The sequence below is a fragment of the Chiloscyllium punctatum genome, chromosome 20 (genome assembly GCF_047496795.1).
Source record: "Chiloscyllium punctatum isolate Juve2018m chromosome 20, sChiPun1.3, whole genome shotgun sequence".
Classification (NCBI taxonomy): Eukaryota; Metazoa; Chordata; class Chondrichthyes; order Orectolobiformes; family Hemiscylliidae; genus Chiloscyllium; species Chiloscyllium punctatum.
The window spans coordinates 38,337,935-38,358,807 of NC_092758.1; the positions used below are offsets into that span (position 1 = coordinate 38,337,935).

The following is a 20,873-nucleotide window of genomic DNA, read 5'->3' on the forward strand; positions in this document are numbered from 1 at the left end:
TTCCTATTCATATACCCATCCATATGCCTCTTAAATGTTGCAATTGTACCAGCCTCCATTATTAAAGAGATGCTGTCCTCCGGTGACAATGTTTTGTTTTGTATTGTTTGCAGCTTTTGGAGTATTTTAGCAATCACCAGTTACACAACTTGTGTAAAAATGTGATTGCACTCGATTTTAGGTCAACTTGTAGCCAATATTTTGACTTTGTAACAAAAATAATACTTTCATGTCATGAGCTGTGCCACTGCACCCTCTTCTGTCTACAGTTCTGTAAAACACTGTCAGCTGACAATGAACCTTGAAATGGTAAAATTCATTCAGGTGAGCCAATGTTTTTGCTAACCACTCAAGGGAAGTATTATTTGTCTATGAACTGAAAGTAATGTTCATTCACTGAAAATAAGTAAAAGATGTTGCAGTGTACTGGTATTTCAGAATTTTTAAAAAGATAAATGAAAGATCCCACTTAAAAATGATTTAAAATTTATTGTTTAACATTGCCAGTTATAAATGGTACCCTACTCTGTCCAACTCTGAAATAAGAATGGACAGCAGCTTATTGATTACCGTGTGTTTAGAGGTCAGTGAACAAAATGTCAATACTATACTTTATAGAACCTGAAGAGTAACCTAATACAACAAATCAATTTCTCAGTACAGAGAAAGATACAAATTTTAGTTAATGTTGATGAGCAGCTTGAATTACTAGAAAGCTTTTTTTAAATCAAATTTATGAATACCTTTCTATAACATAGAAATACAAAGCCCTGAAACTATTTGCCAGCTCTCAACTTACAATTTCCATCTTAGGGTAACTTATGAAGTCATTCTCAGTTTTAAAATGTTGAAATTGCATTGGATCATCAGGATGGTCTCTAAGGCTGAGTAGAAAGCATTAGTGAGTCATTACAGAGTCAGGCATCCATCCATTCTAGGGCAATTGTTCCGGAATAAGATGCAAGAATACATCTTATGTGGGTGGTACAGTGGTTAGCACTGCTGCCTCACAATACCAGAGACCCAGGTTCAATTCCTGCCTCAGGCAACTATCTGTGTAGAGTTTACACATTCTGCATGGGTTTCCTCCCACAGTCCAAAAATGTGCTGGTTAGGTTAATTGGCCATGCTAAATTGCCTGTAGTGTTAGGTGTAGGGGAATGAGTCTGGATAGGTTGCTCTTTGGAGGGTCATGTTGGGCTGAGGGGCCTGTTTCCACACTGTAAGTAATCTAATCTAATAGACCAATATCCAACAAATAGGTCATAAAGTAACAGCATTGTAGGTGATACTAGACAGGAAATTATTAAAGAACATTTTATGCCACACAACACTCATAACATATTATTTGGATGTGGGTTGAATCCATCATTTCTGTGATGGGAAAAGCAAAGAGAATTTCCACCCAGACTATTGGGAGCAATGCTTTGTAAATCATCTAGGATTTTTACCAACAGTGTCTGAAGAAATGCATCACTGACCTGTTCAGCCTTTGGTCACATGACAATCAGTCCATACCAAGGATCATCTTAGTGAACTGCCTACAACAATATGAAATCTTTCCTTAAGTAAGGGGACCAAAACTGTTCAAAGCACTCCAGATGTAGTCTCACCAGTACCTTGTACAGTTGCAGTAACACTTTCTTACTTTTATACTTCAACCCCCTTGAAATAAGGACCAGCATTCCATTAATTCCTGATTACCTGCTATACTTGTGTGCTAGCTATCTGCGTTTCATGCACAAGTACTCCCAGGTACTTGTTCACTAGTAATTATAAACATACTACTCTGTTCACAATCCAGCTACACCTTATGCAACAATATGCAACATTTTAAAAAATTACAGTTAAACTAATAGTTTAAAACACTAAGTGTCATTAGCTCAGCGATTTGTAATTAATACAGTTGGGGCTGGGGTGATGCCGTCTTCCATAGCACACCCATTGAAAAAATGCACAATCACGACTGGATTTCTTTCTTCTGGTAAATCTTTGAAATGAGAAGGATGTTTGCCATGAAATACATTGCATGATAAGAACGTGAACACAAACATTCTTAATATAGTAAGGCTGTTGCGTTATAGCTACAACATGATTCTCGCTGCCATCTAACATGGGGATAGTGGAAGGATTTACAGGTTGATAATCAACCGTTTTAGCTGTGTCATGAACCCGATTCTGTTGTCATCAAGTTCTTAGAATGGGACTTGTACCCTGAGCCTCTGGTTCAGAGGCAGAAACACCACCCATTGCATCACAAGACCGCCTACAAGATTTACACATTTAACTGCATGAGAGTTTACTCCAGAGGTTTTTGTCAATTTCAGAAGAATAATGATGTTGATGCTTTATTCTAACTGGAAAATCCCAGCCACTGTCTTGTCTTAGTTGCAGCATAACCATCACAATAGCTAACTGTTGGCTGAGGCAGAGCCAATAAGTGGCAGCACCTCCAAACTATTTTATATTGCACAATGAGCTCTGCTATTAAGTTGAGATGATTACGTTGATTTTTTTAACTGATCATTCAACATGCCTTCTACTGTTGACTCCTGGTGGTGCACAGTGGGGTTTTCAAAATGAATGAATTGTCTTTTTACTTAACCAATGACTATGTACAACTGTTCAGGATGGAAGGGGGAATATGCAAATAGCAGCTGTAACACTTCAAATGTTACTGGACTACTGGTATATCACGAGTGGTGCTAAGTTGTCAGCAGATCTTACCAAAGTCCAACATAAAAATGTCTCTATGTGAACAAAGAGCAATGAAGAGCACTTGTGGAATGGTTAAAAAGTCTTCAGATTTGACAGTCTGGGATTATTATTTTTAGATTGTTTCATTAATAAATTTATTTCTATTAACATTGCACTCAATTGTAATTTTATTCTATATATTAAATCAACAGATTCAAATCCTGATTTGACTAACCATCTTTAAAGATACAATCACTGGTTACTAACCCTACATTTATTCTAAAATTAAACTATTTAATAATTTACAAGTAAACACTATACCCCCCCCCCTCACCACCCCGCCCCAGTTGACAGCTTCAGTCCTTTCACTGGCCTGTTTTACTTGAATAACTAATAATATCTGTGCAGTAGACAAAGAGAACTACTATCATGTCTATTGGGCATTAAGATTTTAATGTGGAGCACTAAGCAACAAAGAAACTGAAGTACATTCAAAAGGCTCAAACAAATAGTTTGGACTTCATGGAAAGAGTCAGGTCATGCTGACATGGGCCATTAAGAGGCCATCGTATTGTCTCAATACTCTCAGGTTGAGACAGCCTCCACACAGCAATTAACATCAGCTGATTTCACTTACCAGAGGGAAATATGAACAATTCTAAGTTTGTAACATAAAGGATAGAGCTTGCCCTCAGTACAACCTGTAATCTTCAACTGCAATGACTGGACATTTGTTAATCAATATTTGACATTGAAAACACGTTAGCCTTGTTCTGCCATTGTTGCACCAAATTTGTTGATCCTGTAACTACATAACACAAATTATTTAAAGAGCGAGAAGCCTTACAATCCCATTGGTAAATCCTCTACTATAAAAGATAAAAACGAAAAAGCAATACAACAGATCCTATCCCGGTTCATACAATTTATCGCTAGATCATCAATAATACCTTATCAAAATACAGTAAGGCTGGACCAAAGGGATCGCATATTAAACATGACCACGTACACTCGAATTTGTAAACCCCTTGAATGGACAAGCTGTCCCTCCTGCCTGATCCCGATGTTTGTTGTTTTATCAGCTAGAAACTGCTTTTTCATTATTTCTTTCATTGCAGATACTTCAGGGCGTTCTAAGACGTGTAAATGACGACTGCTTTAGATAAACGTTGTTGCTTTAAAAAAATGCCCTGATTAAAGAGACCTGATGAATTAGGAAGTGTTTGCCAGTGACATTGTGAAGGCTGCCATCTGAAACTCTCGCGTATGATTGAGCGCGCTGTGGTTTTTTTTATCGTAAACCTGCAAAAGTGTGTTATCCGTGTCTCAGCCCGACAACACCAGGACTTGAAGAGCACTATTTCTTTTTCACGCTACAGACATGCCCCTCAGATTTAAAGTTCTAATCTTTCCAGTGGACTGTGTCCCAATTGTTCATGACTAGCTTCCCTGCCGGCGTCCCATATTCGCAATAATCATACTCATAACATCCAAGTGTGGTAAATCACTTTCCCGAAACTGAATCTCATCCTGGCTTTCGCTTTCTGTGAGTCCGAGGATTGCACAGACCCTGACCCGCCCTGGCCAGCGGAAAATACAGCCTCCTTTTGATCAAACCCACTCGGGCTTTGAGCTCCATTCGCAGCCCTGGGACACAAAGTAACTTTGGGAGAAGCTGGCTGGTGTTGCTAGCTGCTGAAACTGCTCGTTTCCCAGCCCAGTCAGAAATTAGCCGCTCCCGCCGCAAGAAAGTGCAGCGAGCAAGACACATGGGGCAGGATTACACTTTCGCAAGTTGTTACTACAGAGAACGTGTTACATTCCCCACGATGACAGGCAGGCGCTGTCCAGGTGCTGAACAGCTCCTTCTCGGAGCGGGAAGGACTGTTACAACTTCATTCCTGCACTGTATCTTTTTACCGGCAATACCGCTAATGGTTCCCCTTCCACACAGACTCAGCGGCCGGCGGGTACCGGGCTCTTTCCCCTGGGCTATTAACACAGAAACGCTCGGCGTATGCGCGGAGCACAGCATCCCTGTCCAGCTTTTGTGTTCCGTGATCACTTGAACCCTTACCTCCTGTTCCGCTGTGACAGTAGCGTTTGTCCTGTTCACCATCGAATATTATTTACTGTAACATTATTCTTTTAGTTTCTCTCCATAAAAAGGAGCAGCGGGCTTGGAGCTCCCTCTCAGCAAAGAGTTTCAGTGCACAGTCGGTGCTGCCAGGGTGCTAGTGCTCGGTTTGGGTTCGAAATGCATCATGCTGGCGGCTCAATGTTGCCTGAGGACGGAAATGTACTCGATACTAAACTACTGCGTCTCAGCTCACAGCAACGTGTTGGATAGTGGATGTGGATCGGACTTGGGCGCTGCACAGGAGATCTCCACTGTGGCTGGGTGCTACATAGTGGGTGCACACTGGAGTTGGGTGCTACATAGTGGGTGCTCACTGGAGTTGGGTGCTACATAGTGGGTGCACACTGGAGTTGGGTGCTACATAGAGGGTGCTCACTGCAATTGGGCGCTGGGCAGTGGGTGCTCACTGCAATTGGACGCTGGATAGAGGGTGCTCACTGCAATTGGACACTGGATAGAGGGTGCTCACTGTAATTGGGCGCTGGATAGTGGGTGCTCACTGCAATTGGACACTGGATAAAGGGTGCTCACTGCAATTGGACACTGGATAGAGGGTGCTCACTGTAATTGGGCGCTGGATAGTGGGTGCTCACTGCAATTGGACACTGGATAGAGGGTGCTCACTGCAATTGGACACTGGATAGAGGGTGCTCACTGTAATTGGGCGCTGGATAGTGGGTGCTCACTGCAATTGGGCGCTGGATAGTGGGTGCTCACTGCAATTGGACGCTAAGTAGTGGTGCTCACTGCAGTTGAGCGCTGGGCAGTGGGTGCTCACTGCAGTTGAGCGCTGGGCAGTGGGTGCACAGTGAATAGTGTGTGCTGACTGAGGTTCGGCACTGGTACCAGATATGGGCAGCATTTGGGCGTCGGGGACTGGAGCTGATGTTGGGTAATGAGTGCGCACTGGGACATGGGGAATAAATGGTGTGCACTTACAGGAGTTGGAGAGCGGTGTAGGCAATGTGCGAGTGCAAACAGGAGTGTACTCACGGTAGAAGAGGTATTCGGTGTAGCTGCTCCATGCCCTGTCGTCAATCGCCTGTCCGCACACTGAGCCTGTCAGAGACGAGTTGCTGCCCAGTAGAGTGAAGCCAGCTTCGGCCAGGGTGTCGAAGGCTCTCTCCAGTTGGCGGTAGCGGAGGTAGAAGCGGGACGTGTACCTGTCCGGGGTCCGGTCCGGGTCCCTGCTCTCATTCACGTTGTCTCCGAAGACTTCCTTGAGGAGGCCGATGCGCCCGCAGGCGAGGATGCGGGGGACCCGGCGGAAGAGGCGGGCATCCCCCTGCAGGCTGTCCCGGCCCAGGACACAGGAGCCGCGGTAACCCAGCGTGATGAAGCCGGCGCGGCGCTCCGCCGCCTGGCTGCCGGCCCGGGGGAGGTCACTGCCCTGGGACAGCTCATCCAGGTCGCTGTGTGAGGGCTCCTCCAGGCCGGGGCTCTGCCCTTCCTCCGGGCTCAGCATGCGGACCAGCTCGGGCAGCTGGAAGAACTCCGCCTCCCGCCGGAGGCGCATCTTCTCCGGGAAGAGCTCGGGCAGCACCACCGCCCTGTCCCGCAGGTAGTCCAGGATGTAGCGGAATAGGAAGCCGTCCCGGTCGATGAAGAAGCGCCCGCGGTTGTCCCGGGCCAGCTCGGGGCCCGCCGAGTTCCTCTTGTGACCGAACATCCTGCCGAGCACCGAGTTCGGGAGGCTGGTCAGGGTGGACAGGCGGGTGAAGTACACCTGGCCGCCCACATTCAGCTCCACCACCTCGGGCAGAGGGGGCCCCCCGCTGCCGCTGCCGCTCTCCCGGGCCGCCAGCGGCACAGGCGGCCTGCAGTTCGCGTTCAGAGCCATGGCCCGGAGCCCCGAGCCAAGCTGGGGCCAGCAGGGTGAGGCCGCCTGCTCCCTTCCCCCGGGCGGAGGGGCAGGGCACTCACTCAGAGAGCAGCCTCCCCGAGCCTGGCCAGCCCGGGACACCGGCAGGCTGCCAGCAGCTCCGCTTACCCCCCACTCCAGCTCCTCCACAGTAACGGGGGTGAGGGGGGGGGGGGGTAAATGGAGCAAAAGCCGACCACCCCCCCTCCCTCTCAGAGGGGGTAAGGAAGGGAGGGGGAGAGAGGAGGGAGGGGCTCTGCCCGTGGAATGGAGTCACCCTCCCTCCCCGGTCGTTTACCTCCCTCCCTCCCTCCCTGCCTCCGCCCTAGGGATGCTCCTGGTCCCCAGCTCCGGATAGACTGCTGTCAGCTCCCGGTTTGTCACATCTCCCAGAGAGAGAGAGAGAGGGAGGGAGAGGGAGAGTGAAAGCAGCTGGCAAAGCGTCTCTTACATCATCTTCCCCCAAAAGAATCTCTCTCTCTCACACACACACACACACACACACCGCCTCCTGCCGAGCTCCACTTCTCCAACTTGGAGAGTCGGGGCGGGATGATTCAGGGTGAACGAGAGAGAGAGAGAGAAACAAAACGCCAGCTCCCGCTTCCCCGGGCTCCTCACTCGCTTCTGCAGCTCGCCAAGAATCTGTGGCGCTCTCGGCTACTTCAGACTCCACCACTTCCAGGCTCCGCCTGTCCAGCTTCTGGGCTGTGTGTGTTTTTTCTCTCTCTCTTTTTCACGTCCCCCTCATCCGCCCCAAACTCCCTCGGTTTCGCGGAAACCTACGAGACGGGAAATAATTGTCCCCTGAGGGTCAATCACAGACACAAAGTTGTCATTGGACGTTAGTCACCAGGAAACCGGCTCCCCCGGGGTAAAACGCCGCAGCTCCAAGCAGTCTCCTTCCTCATTTGTCATTTCATTCTGTTCTGGGGTTGCCAGGGCTCAAATCCGTCGAGAGGCGATGGAGTATTTTAGGACTGTGGAATAAATAATTAAGTGGAAGTGTGCAGATAAGATGACCCAGTAATCCACACAGTCCCGGAGCCACATCTGAATCAGTTGCTGCCAGCGATTCAGGGAAACAACAGAGGTACGAGAGAGGGCGAGCGCTGGCGTCTGGAGAGACCGCTTACAATGCATGAACTAAAAGTTGGGACTATCGCTGACATATGCGGTCACCGTAACTAGAATTAGCATCAATAAACACGGATGTACTTCATAGTGAGGATAAATATACCAGCAGCGAATTATTACCGACCATCACTGGTATGCAAAGGATTCCGAAAATTCTGCAAACAGTGCCTAACACATACACCTACCAGTAATCCCACACGGCCGTCACTAAAAATAACATCATTAAACATGTAAATAAAATGGCATTTCTTCTCGCAGAATCAAACTATGTCATTAACAAAATAGCCTATTCATAAGTGATGATTGCTGTGGTTAATGTCAGTGCGTAAAAAGGATAGTCAGGTTTCAGATTCCTTTTATTCAACGCCAGTCACCATTCTCCATGGGTGCCATTTCTTACATTATTGTGAAACAGCTTTGTGGGAGGGGACACGCACACACCATATGAGGCTCTTTATGTTATCGGAACAGAACTATTTCAGGGTGATGCTATTTATACTGCCACAGGTGACATTACAGAAGAGACCAAAAACGCTTACTCAAAATTGGAATAAAATCAGAAAATGTTGAAAGTCATCTACATGTCGCAATATTGCGTTTAGCGCTTGCCAGTAGTCGTTTTAAATGTTAACTTACTTCTATCTCTCTGTAGTATTGGACCCGCTATCCCGTTCTACTATTTTCTGTTCGCTCTTTTAAAAAGTAAATATAGTCTTAAGGTAAGTTTATAAGTAGCAGCTCTAACATAATACAGAAGCAATGATTGCATCCCGACCTGCCAGAAGCTTGGCAAATTACTGTCATATAGTCACAATCTAGAGACAAAGGTCCCTTGGACTCCACATACCCTGCGGTTTAGACAGACAAACCTTTTAGCTTTACTGGCCTACATGTTTTTTTATTAACATGTCACAAGGAATAAGGATTTAAGATATCATTAAGTCAGTACATGTCTTACACCATTGTATGTGCTCATCCAAGATGCTACGCTTTTGTTAACAAAACTCATTTGTCAGCTCAGAATGTATGAGTGATAGAGAACCACCAGAATAAATGTATAATCCCTACGTCATTTTCTATATATACTGAAACAAATATTTTATTTCCCCATTTTATAACTTTGTTTACTTAAAATACAATTTGATTTGTATATTTCAAAGTCAAGAGATTCTGCTCCTTTATACCATTTAAAATCGTATCATACAGACTGTACTTTCCTTTCACCGATCTTCCTTCTAAACATATTAGTTATATTTCTGTATATTAAACAGCTCTTATTTGTCCATTCTATCTGTTATCCCTGTTAGTTGAGTAATGTCATAAATATCGTCACAATTTGGATCTTCCATGGATGTCTTATTAGATTCAATGGCAGCATTAGCAGATTCCGTACGCTTACTGACAAGTGAACTCTCACAGTTCAATAGCTGTTGGATGGTGTGACCCTAGGGGTGTAAGAATGTGGCCCCCTTGATACATGAACTGGACACAATGTTTTTACACATGCTCTCATGGGTGCTTTTCCAACATCTCAGGGCAGTGGGCCATTTATACTTTGGTAAGTCAAGGCTGCAACAAATAATTATAGCTGTTTTATTTCGCAAATAGAGACTGAGCGTAAAGAACAATAATTATGACTGAACACAATGCAATCAGTGCAAAATAATAATTCTACTTATGCATCCCTCCATCAATAAGTCAGCTTACTTGACTTAAACAAGACAACTTCTAACTTCCAAGTGATAACCTGCCTATTGGCTTTCCATTAAAACATCACTTTATTGGTGTGTTCACCACTGACGGGAAGATCTGTGCCAGATAATGTCGGCTAAGGATCTAGAACCAGTAACTTCCCAAATCAATGGGGCTGTGGTATTTACTGATTACAACATTTTCCGTCTTTAGAAAATCAAATAATTACCTAACACATTATCTTTGACAATCTTTCATCTCAGCTTTTCTTTTAACAACGCATCTGAATACATCTGAAAATTATCAATTTTTTCAGTTTTGGAAAAAAAAAGTCAGAACGTTATCAGGAAATTTAAGTCCAGATTCAGAATGGAAACGGATTGATAAGTTATGACATTAGTTATGTCATATGACATTATGACAATCAGAGTGTGGTGTACATTGCTTAGGAACATGGCTTTTGCATGTTTTATTTTTGTGCCATAATAAAGGACAAAAGGTTTAATTAAAGCCACAGTTTCTCTCTGCAATTAGTAAGAACCTGTGTGAAAAGTATTTGGTCAATCATAAACCAGTGCCAGTTGTTATCAATCCACAAAATAAACTATCTATAAATTAACATACTTTCTCAAGACAGTACATATGGCTAGTAGAAATAAACCAACATCATGGGGCTAATGCCCAAAAGCTAGGTTAATGCTGGGTCCCATAAACTTGAAATGATCCAAAACGCTGCTGCTTGTGTCCTAATTCATATCTTGCCCTATCCATCGCTGTGCGAGGTAATCTATTTTGACTCCCACTCATGCAACACCTGGATTTTACAAATTTTTGTTTTCAAATAACCTGTCTGTGGATTGGCCATTTCAATTTCTGTAATCACCTGTTCCTCTATCCTCTGAGATATCTACACTAATCTCTTCCAGCTACTGGACCATCCTCAATTTTAATTGTTCCAATAATTGTTGGCCATGACTCTGGGCTGCAAGCTTTGGAGTTTTCACTTGACATTTCTCTACCTCTATAACTATACCTTTGGACATCCGACCTAACATATCTTTATGCCACTCAGCACTTATTGCCCATGTTTAACTGCCCAGAGAATTACTCTCATTTCTGTAGGTCTAGAGTCACATGGCTTCCTTCCCAAAAAGGCATTAGTGAACCAGCTGGGTTATTTTTATGATTTAATTGACAATGGTTAAGTTGTCGTCACCAGGCCAACTTCTAATTCCAGATCTTTATTGAATTCAAACTTAACCATCTATGACCAGATCATTATTAGTGACTTTGCCACTACACCCTGCCTCCCCTAGGATGACAAGGTCTAGATTCTGAATATTAAGAGGTATTTGACATTCAAGAATAATAAAAATCTAGGTGAAGATAAAGGGCTAGTTCTGATAAACAAAAGTGGAAGTAGTACAATAGTTAAAGATGATCTTGGTTCAGGAGATCAGGGATTAGAATTAGTTTTGGTGGACATGAGGAATAATAGGGGGAAAGAGTCCCTGGCTGGAGAGATCTACAAGCTATAATGTGGGATGAATCATACAAGAATAAATATTGGATGTTTGTGATAATGGGATGGCATTAATTATGAGTGATTTTAATCTACAAATAAATTGGAAAAATCAATTTATATTAGTAGCTTCAATGGGGAGAATATGGAATGGTTTTGAGATAGTTTCTTAGAGCAGCACATTCGAGGTTGACCTGAGAGTAGGCTAAACTAGACTTGTCAAATCTAGTGTGACAGGATTAATTAATGACTTCAGAAGAAAGGTACCTTTAGATAGCAGTTATTATAAAATGATTGAATTTTTCATCTAACTGAAGAGAAAGGTGAGTTTAAGATAATGTGTTAAACTTAAAAAAGGGTAACTATGTAAGCATGAAAGCTAGGCTAGCTGAAGTGTATGAAAGCCAGGCTAGCTGATGTGCACTGGGATTTTAGACTAGTAAATAAACCAGTTGAGAAGGAGTAGCTGACATTTATAGGGTTATTTCAGAATACTCAGAATCAGTACATTCCAACTATATATTTTTTTAAAAATCCAAGGGGAAGACCTACCATCTGTAGTTAACTAAGGAATGAAAGGGACCTTCAATCTTAAGGAAAATGCATTAATTTTACAAATACTAATCGCAGATCTGATGACTGGTCAGAATACAAAGAATGGGGCCAAAAATCAGGACAAAAAATTAGAGTGTAAGAGGAAGCTAGCTAGAAATGTAAGAACTCATAGCAAGCATTTCAACATAACACAGAAGTTATTGCACAAAGAAGAAGCCAATGGTATAGGGTTAACATATTAGAAGATTGACTCACTGGCAGAAAATATTTATAAATAGGTCTGTTTCACATTGTCAACACATGACATCTGGGATCCACCATGGGACTATATTGAGCCCTTGAATCTTTAGAATTTATAACAATGACTTTGATGAAGAGATTGAAATTAATAGTGGTTAATTTCGCAGATGACACAAATGCAGGTAATAAAGAATCTTACAAAAATGTCATAACAAAGATGCAGACTCATATAGTTAGGTTAAGTGAGTGGGCAAAAATCTGGCAAAGGGAGTATAATGTGGGAAAATATGAAGGTGTTCACTGGCAGGAGGAATAAGAAAGCAGAGTATGACTTAAGTGGAGAATGACTTCAGAATTCTGAGGTGCAGAGGTGTTCTTGTTCAGAAGTCAAAAAATGTTAGCATGCACAATACGGCATGTAAAAAGGAGGGATAGAGGAACTTATTGTTCTAAAAAGAATTAAACATAAAAGTAAGGGTGTTCAGTTTCTGTTATACAGGGCATTGATGATACCCCTATTTGATGTGCAATGAATAGTTTTTGGCCTTTATATTGAAGGAAGATGTAAATGTATTGAAGGCATTTCAGAGGAGGTTTACTAGATTGATACCTAGAATAAGCAAGTTAGCTATCTTGAAAGATTGGGTAGTTTATGTTTGTTTTCACCAGAGTTCAGAAGACCATAATGAGATTTGACTGAATTTCATAAGATGCTGAATACTGTTCATAAGGTGGATATGGATACAATGTTTACTCTCATTGTTGAGTCCAGAACTGTGGGGCATTTTTAAATTTAGGGGTCACCATTTTAGGACAGAGGCAGATGGAATTTGTTTCTCTTAGAGGTTTGTATGACTTTAGAGCTCTCTAACTCAGAAGGCAAGGAAGTAGGGTTATTTGATATTTTCAAGATAGAAATAGATTGATTAGTTTCCCTGGATCTAAAGTTATCAAGGATAGCTGAGAATGTGGAATTTATAACACAATCAGATCAGGCATGATCTTATTGAATGGCAGTGCCGGCTTGATGGACTGAATAACTTCCTTCTATTCTTAAATCATATGTATCCATGATTGAAATTTATAATGATAGATTACTACAAAACCATAAACCCCCATACATACACTGAACAGTTGAATTTAAACAATTTGATTAGAGACAAAGTTCTGTAGCCACCATGACATGTAATTCCTATTCCACTGCCTCCACCTCCATACCTTCTTTGATAAAGACTCCCAACCATGCTCAGAGGACCACCTTCTCCAGTCTCCACCCTTCCTCTTCCTCTTGGACACCCTCTCCCTGCCTCTTACCCACCCTAGACCATTTTATTGCTGACTACCAATGCGACATCAAGCTCCTCAATTTCTCCACACCCTCACCTACACCAACCTCACCCTCTCTGAATGTGTAGCACTCCACTTTCTCCACACCAATCCTGATTTCACTATTAAACCTGCTGACAAAGGCTGGAGGACAGACCTCTATGTTGCAGAAGCCGAACACCAGCTCTCCGACATTACGTCCTATCTCCCCCAACCATGATTCCACCATGGCCCGTCAGGTCACCATCACCCACAGGGTCCATGACCCCATTACTTCCAGTGACCTCACCTCCATCACATCCAACCTCATAATCCCCCAGCCCTGCACTGTTCAGTTCTAACTGCTACCTAAGAACCACAAGCCCAACTACCCTGGCTGACCAATTGTCTCTGCATGCTCCTGCCTCACCGAACTCACTTCCTCCTACCTTGACTCCATTCTCTTCCTATTGGTTCAGGCACTTCCCACCTATATCTGGGACCCAAACCACACCCTCCAGCTCTTCAGGAACTTCTAGTTCCCTGGTCCCCAACACTTCATCTCCACTATGTCCATACCCCACAATGATGACCTGCAGAGCTTCACTTTTTTACTCTCTAACAGAGCCACCAATACTCTCCTTGGCCTTGCCAAATTAGTCCTCACCCTCAATAACTTTATCTTCAATTCTTCCCATTTTCTCCAAATCCAGGGGGTGGCCATGGGCATCCACATAGGCCCTAGCTATGCCTGCCTCTTTATTGGCTAGGTCAAACAGTCCCTCTTCAGTACATACATAAGTACTATTCCCCGACTCTTCCACTGTTACATTGATAACTGCATCAGTGCTATAACCTGCATCCAGGCTAAACCGGAGCGGTCAATCAATTTTGCCAACAACCTCCACCCTGCCCCCAAATATACATGGTCTATCTCAGACACATCTCTCTCCCCTTTCTTGACCTCTCCACTTCCACCTCTGGCTGATAGTTTACAGGCCAACATTTACGATAAAACCACAGATTTCCATAACTACCTGGACTACACCTCCTCCCACCCAATATCCTGCAAAATATCCATCCTGTTTTCCCAATTCCTCCGTCTCCATCAGATCTGCTTGGACGAGGACATGTTTCACTCCCAAGCATCCCAGATATCCTCCCATTTCAAACAAAATTTTAAACTCCTCCTCTGTCATCCAGACAGTCCTCCATCACACCTCCTACATTTCCTACTTCACAGCTCTGAATCCCTCCCCCCCCAAACATAATAAAGAAACGGTCCCACTTGTCACCACTTTCTACACCACCAGCCTCTGCCTCCAACATATCAGCCTCAAACTCTTCTGCCAACTCCAATTAGAACCTACCACCCAGAACATCTTCCCCTCCCTAACCCTGTCTGCCTTCCACAAGGACCGTCTCCTTCACTGCTCCCTGGTTCGCACGACATACCCCACCAAACCACTCCAACACCCCTGGTACCTTCCCCTGTAACCAAACAAGATGCAACACCTTCCAGTCCACCACCTCCCTCCCCTCCATCCAGGACCCCAAACAGTCCTTCCAGGTAAGACCAGGGTTCATCTGCATCTCTTCCAACCTAGTCTACTGCATCTGATTCTCTCGATGTAGTCTTCTCTACATCAGTGAGATCAAACATAGATTAAGTGACCATTTTGCTGAGCATCTTCGCTGGGCCTGAAACGGCCAGACTGAACTCCCAGCCACTGCCCATTTCAATTCCCCTTCCCACTCCTTCCCTGACATTTCCATCCTTGGCCTCCTCCATTGCTAAAATGAATCAGATGGCAAATTGGAGGCACAACACCTTACCTTCCACCTGGGCAGCCAACAGCCCCACTGATTTAACATTGAGTTCTCTAATTTCAAATAACCTTCCCACCCATCCCTCGGCATCTTTTTCAGCCCCACCCCTCCCTTACATTCCATCTACTGACCCTTCCTTCTAGCTACCAACCAGATTCATCCCTCCCAATGACCAACTAGGTTGTACCCACTACCTGTGACCACCAATCACTACCTCACCATTCCACTACTCTCCCAAACCCACCCTCGCCTCTGTCTTTTCTGTAGCTCCCCATACCCCACATCTAGTCCTCAAGAAGGGTTGACTTCTCCACCTCCTGATACTGCCTGACTTGCTGTGTTCTTCTAGCCTTCTGTTTGTCTACCTTAAACAATTTGACATTAGCCTCTATAACAATAAAATCATAGGAAGGAACATGACAAACAGGCATCACAGAGTTAAATACAGACAAAACTTTCCAAAGTTCTTTGTCACCAGTGTCCTCAGCTGCAGCATACCCTTTATTCAAAATTTTAAATGCATTATCCATGTCTTCTTATTTTTGTTGGTACAAGGACCTCATCCAATAAAATAGTTAGTAAGTTTGCAGATGACACCAAAATTGGAGGTGTAGTGGACAGCAAAGAAGGTTACCTCAGAATACAATGGAATCTTGATCAGATAGGCCAATGGGATGAGGAGTGGCAGGTGGAGTTTAATTTAGATAAATGTGAGGTGCAGCATTTTGAAAAAGCAAACCAGGGCCGTATGTTCTTGTTCCACACTGTAGAGATTCTATGATTCTATATATTACTTATTTCAAACAGGGTATCTGGCAAGTAAATGACATGAATATAACTCAGTGTGAGCCTCAGTAAATATCATGGAATAATTTGCAGATATTTTAAGTTTATGGGCACAATAAATTGAGTGTTATTATAGCAGCACACAATTCAGCAGAGTTTCCAATCGCATTTGATGTAGTATTCAGATTTAGCACATTGGGTGGCATGATATTATATTTCAGATTTTGACGCAAATTTAATCCAAATGACCAAAGACAAGGAAAAACTACACACAACATACATGAAGCATGCATCAAACCAAAGAAACCTAAATTCTGGGTGTGCAAACTTTAAACAGTGAATTTCAATGAGATTGCTGTTGAAGCCCCCACCATCTCTATTTGAAATCGAATTTTATAGACAAGTAGTTTTTTTTTCTGGTCAAAGTTTAAATGTAGCACATTCTTTTTAAATGCAAAATTGAAGTCCTTGCAGAATCCAACATATTAAGGTGGGAGCATGTACATAATTGCAAAACTTGGCAGGCTTATGACTAATATCATTCTGTTGTGTGAAGAGCCTACGATCAGTCCAATGTTATACTACAACTGGAAACAATTTGAAAAGCATTGGTACTCACCTCAGGAGATGTCTTTCCTCATTGTTGGATCAAGTCTGAAAGATTTAGCAGCGTATGATCTCAGTTTTACAAACAGAGAAAAGGTGTGACATTTTCAAAATCTGCATTTTCAGCAGATCCACTCTACTTAATGATTCAATCCCCTTTCATTTACTTTAAATGCTGATGGTACAGATCCAGAATCTGTGATTTTCTTTCTGATTGAACCACTGATCCTGAAGGATCAATTTGTCTGAACACAGTATACAGTTGATCATTGAAAGTGTATTTTCCTCCAAAAAAAGCAGATTATTCAAAGTTTGAATTAACTATTTGATATAATAGGAAAATGAAATTTAGCATAAAATATAAATTACCAAATAATTGCAATTAAATGGATAATTTAAAATGATTACTGTATTCTCAGTGATCTGCTTGCTGTGGCCACTTCTTTGAAAATGATTATTCTTCCTTATTTTCAATGGTAAAAGCAATGCTTAGTTTGATGACTTGCCCATTTTAAATGAATCCCATCATTTAAGTTCTCACTTCACAATATCAGACCTCACAACAATGCGCATGCACTATTAACTTTATCTACCCATCAGCATACTAATTCCTTACTCCATATTCCCTGTAACTTCAGTTTTTCTTCACTACAAGCTCAGTGCATCTTCACAGTAATCCCTTTCCTTCAATTGTAATCTTGTTCTATCTGGTTTGTTTTTCTGCAATATGATAATACTGTTGCCACACCCTCGACTCATTTCTCTACGTTTTTCATGTTTCATGTTTGAACTGTTGTTAACACCATGACTCATTTCTATATGTTTTTCATGTTTCGTGTTTGAACTGCTGTTAACACCACCCCCTTCTGGCCACAGAACTTTATTCAAATGCATGCTTTAATCAACTATATTTCTAAGAATTATTTTAAAATGAAATAAAGATAGACAGTTCCAAAATAGTTCATCAGAAGAATCACTGCAATTTAACATAATTCAAAAGGAATTTCTCACAGATTAACAGAGTTCTTTGTAAGATGTGGTTCTCACAGCTTTCTGCCAACAATGTGACCAGCAGTGTCCCATGCTGATGCTGGCCAGACTTCACTTAAATCCATTTGTGAATCTCAGATGAATGGAGTTGAGATAGCAAGAGAATCGACGTTTCGGGCATAACCAGGAATGTGCCTGGTTTATGCCCGAAACGCCAATTCTCTTGGTCCTTGGATGCTGCCTGACCTGCTGTGCTGTTCCAGCGCCGCACCTTTCGACTCTGATCTGCAGCATCTGCAGTCCTCACTTTCTCCCATTTGAGATACAATGAACACTGAACCTGGACTCTCTATGACATTAAAATATTTAAACATCGATATTTGCTACTGACAGAGGCTTAAATTGCATATGTATTTTCATCAGCTAACAACTACAATATTAATTTATGTTTCAATACAAAATATAACTTTAGAACAAGTTGTAGAGACTACACCTGACCATTTATTTACCCAGTGTATCTGTGCAATTTTAATCGCTCCCACCATTGGCAGCTAGGCTAGTCTTTAAGTTCTAGGATTTCCTCTACAAAACTTTCCATCTTTTTATAATACTCCTTAAGCTTCCTTTTTGACTAAGATTTAAGTCATTTGTCCTCATATCTCCTTCTGTAACTGAAGATGATCTCTCAAACAGGAACCAAAGATAGAATAGGTATTGGAGTCTGTAAGTTTAATATCTCTCAAGATCTTGATGAGAAGTACTACAGAGGGCTAATGGTTGAAATAAAATTCTGAAACAGCAAAATGGAAAACAACCAAGAAAAATTTTCTTATTGTAAATGAATAGACTCTCAATTATTTTGAGGTGAATGGGATGGGGTTTCACATCCTCACTTTAAAATTAATTGACTTTTCTTTAGTCCAGTTTGATGTATTTTCATTCCTAATCTTAAACATAAAAGCATGCATGAGGTACAACTCCCCATTCCTGATGCACCTCCTCTAGTATCACACATGGATTCTGTCTAGTTTATGGCAGTTTGGGCCCAGTGCATCTAATTGGGATACAGGTACTGACTTACAGGTAGGCTACATATCTACACTAATTTCTGCCAGTAAAGAAGCAAGCTTTACACTTCCTTCTTCAGTTCTATGCCAGAAGGAAGTTCGGATCCACAGCATCATGAACTCCACCATGGGCATGACAAAGAGGCAGATTTCAGTGGAATAGGAATCAAGCCCTGTGCTGTTGGCACCAAACTGTCCAGCCAAATGACCCAACCAGTCCTCAGAGGAGTCTCAGTTACTTTGGCAACATGGACTTTCACTTGCCTGTTCTAACCAGGATAGTGATGGTAGAGGATAATTTACATTCAAGCCTTTACTACTTTGATGAAGGTTTATGACATTTTACAATTGTTTAAGTGAATGGAACCAAATTGTCAGATTGGCAAAGTGTTCAGTAATGGGTCAATAAATTGCAGGAAATTTATTACTAGTATCAAAATTTGACCTGAATTACTGTGGCCTGGATTTTTTGGTTCTGAAATACAAATGCTGAAAAATGCATGATTAAAACTTATATTGTGATAACAGCTTCTGACATGTACCTTCTCCAAAATCATAAATCTTTACTGCACAGGAGACTATTTGGCACGTTTTGTCCTTTCCAGCTCTCTATCACAACAACTCAGCTAATTCTACCTTTTCGGTTTTAAACCATTCTAGTGACTGAATTTCCTCCTTTGATACCACATCCTGGGCAATACCTGTCTCATAAGCAAAGACAGACACAAAGTATAAAATTAAAAGCACTATGCTGCACCTCCTAGATCCATGTGCAAGTCCCATTTTAGTTCCCTAATCAACACAACTCCTTTTTAACACCCATTTATATTTATGAGTTTATTGAAGATTTTGGGATTTCCCTGTATGTTAATGTCAATCCTTTTTTGTAATCCCTCTTTGCTTATTTTTTATTTGCTTTTTCACCTCCCTTAGCTAGGGATGTGACTTCAGCAAGAACTACAAATTAGTTCTAAATAAAAGTCATTGAACTCAAAAGGTTAACAATGCTCCCGAATTTTCCCCTTCCTGGTGTGGCGTGGGTAATATTGAAAAGGTGGTAAAATGCAGTTGAATGAAAAAAAATTAGATTCTTTAATTTGAATCATAGAATCATGAAATCCCTACAGTGTGGAAACAGGCCATTTGGCCCACTGCACTGACCCTCTGAAGAGCATCCTCCACCTCCTCCCTGCCCACACCCCATCCCTGTAACCCTGTATTTGTCATGGCAAATTTACCTAACCTACACATCCTTGGATACAATGGGCAATTTAACACACCAATCCACCTGCCCTGCACATCTTTGGACTGTGAAAAGTCTCCCTGATTTCTCCCCTAATCCATAAATGGCAACTTCAGAAACTCACCATTGAGTTTAGACTATCTTATTTGCAGCTCCTTAAAACGTCAACTTGATAAAATGTCATTTTCAATCTCTTCTCCACCAAAAAATTGGATGGGGCAAATTCCCAACAAGTAAATCAGAACAGCCGCATTGGCAAACCACCGACCTCACTACGTCATTGTGCCAGCTCTCAGACTAATTCACACACTACCTCAGCCCTTCAACACTTTACTTTGGAGTTCAGTAACACCCAGGACTTACATGAATCTGCCAGGTTGCTTTGCATACAGACACAGATACACACATTTCATATAGGTGCACAGGTTACATCTCATAGCTTTCTTAGCTCTCAATCACATCATTACTTATTTGGGGGCCACCACTCTCTGAATATTTAACATTGCTTTCTTAATGCACATTCACTGACTTAGTATCTTAGAGTCGTAATGCTGAACAGCATGGAAACAGATCCTTGTATCATAAATTAATCTAGTCCCATTTGCTCGCTTTTGGCCCATTTCCCTCTAAACCCTTTGTATTCATGTACCCATCCAGATACCTTTTAAATGTTGTAATTGTACCAGTCTTCACTACCTCCTCTGGCAGCTCATTCCATATACTCACCACCCTCTGTGTTTAAAAGTTGCCCCTTAGATCCCTTTTAAATCTTTCACCTCTCACCTTAAATCTATGCCCTCTAGTTTTGGACTCACCCACCCCAGGGAAAAAACCTTGGCTATTCACCCTATCCATGCCTCTTGTGATTTTATAAACCTCCATGAGGTTATCCCTCAAGCTCTGATGCTCCAGGGAAAATAGCCCCAACCTATTCAGCCTCTCCCAATAGCTCAAACCGTCCAACCCTGGCAGCATCTTGGTAAATCTTTTCTGCACCCTTTCAAGTTGAACAACATCGTTCCTATAGCAGGAAGACCAGACTTACATGTTGCCAGCCTCTGTGTAGATCACAATTTTCTTGTGCACATAGGATCTTTAGTGCTACATTTCAGGCTGCCGCATCTGTAGTTTGCATTGATTTTTAAAGCAGAGCAAGAGACATGCAGTGAGTAACAGCAGGAAGCATTGAACTGCCAGTCTAG

At 42.3% G+C, this 20,873-nt stretch overlaps 1 protein-coding gene across 2 annotated transcripts in view; it reads right to left on the reverse strand.

Moving 5' to 3' along the window:
- Window positions 1–8,053, reverse strand: part of LOC140492049 (BTB/POZ domain-containing protein KCTD16-like) — a 217,139-nt gene extending 209,086 nt beyond the window's left edge. The window contains exon 1 of one of the 2 annotated variants that reach the window (XM_072590701.1): window positions 5,831–8,048. In XM_072590701.1, the coding sequence (XP_072446802.1) occupies window positions 5,831–6,677 (847 nt within the window). In that variant the 5' untranslated portion in view covers window positions 6,678–8,048. Of the gene's footprint in view, window positions 1–5,830 lie in introns of both variants that reach the window. The other variant, XM_072590702.1, reaches the window with a different exon arrangement.
- Window positions 8,054–20,873: the final 12,820 nt, after the last annotated feature.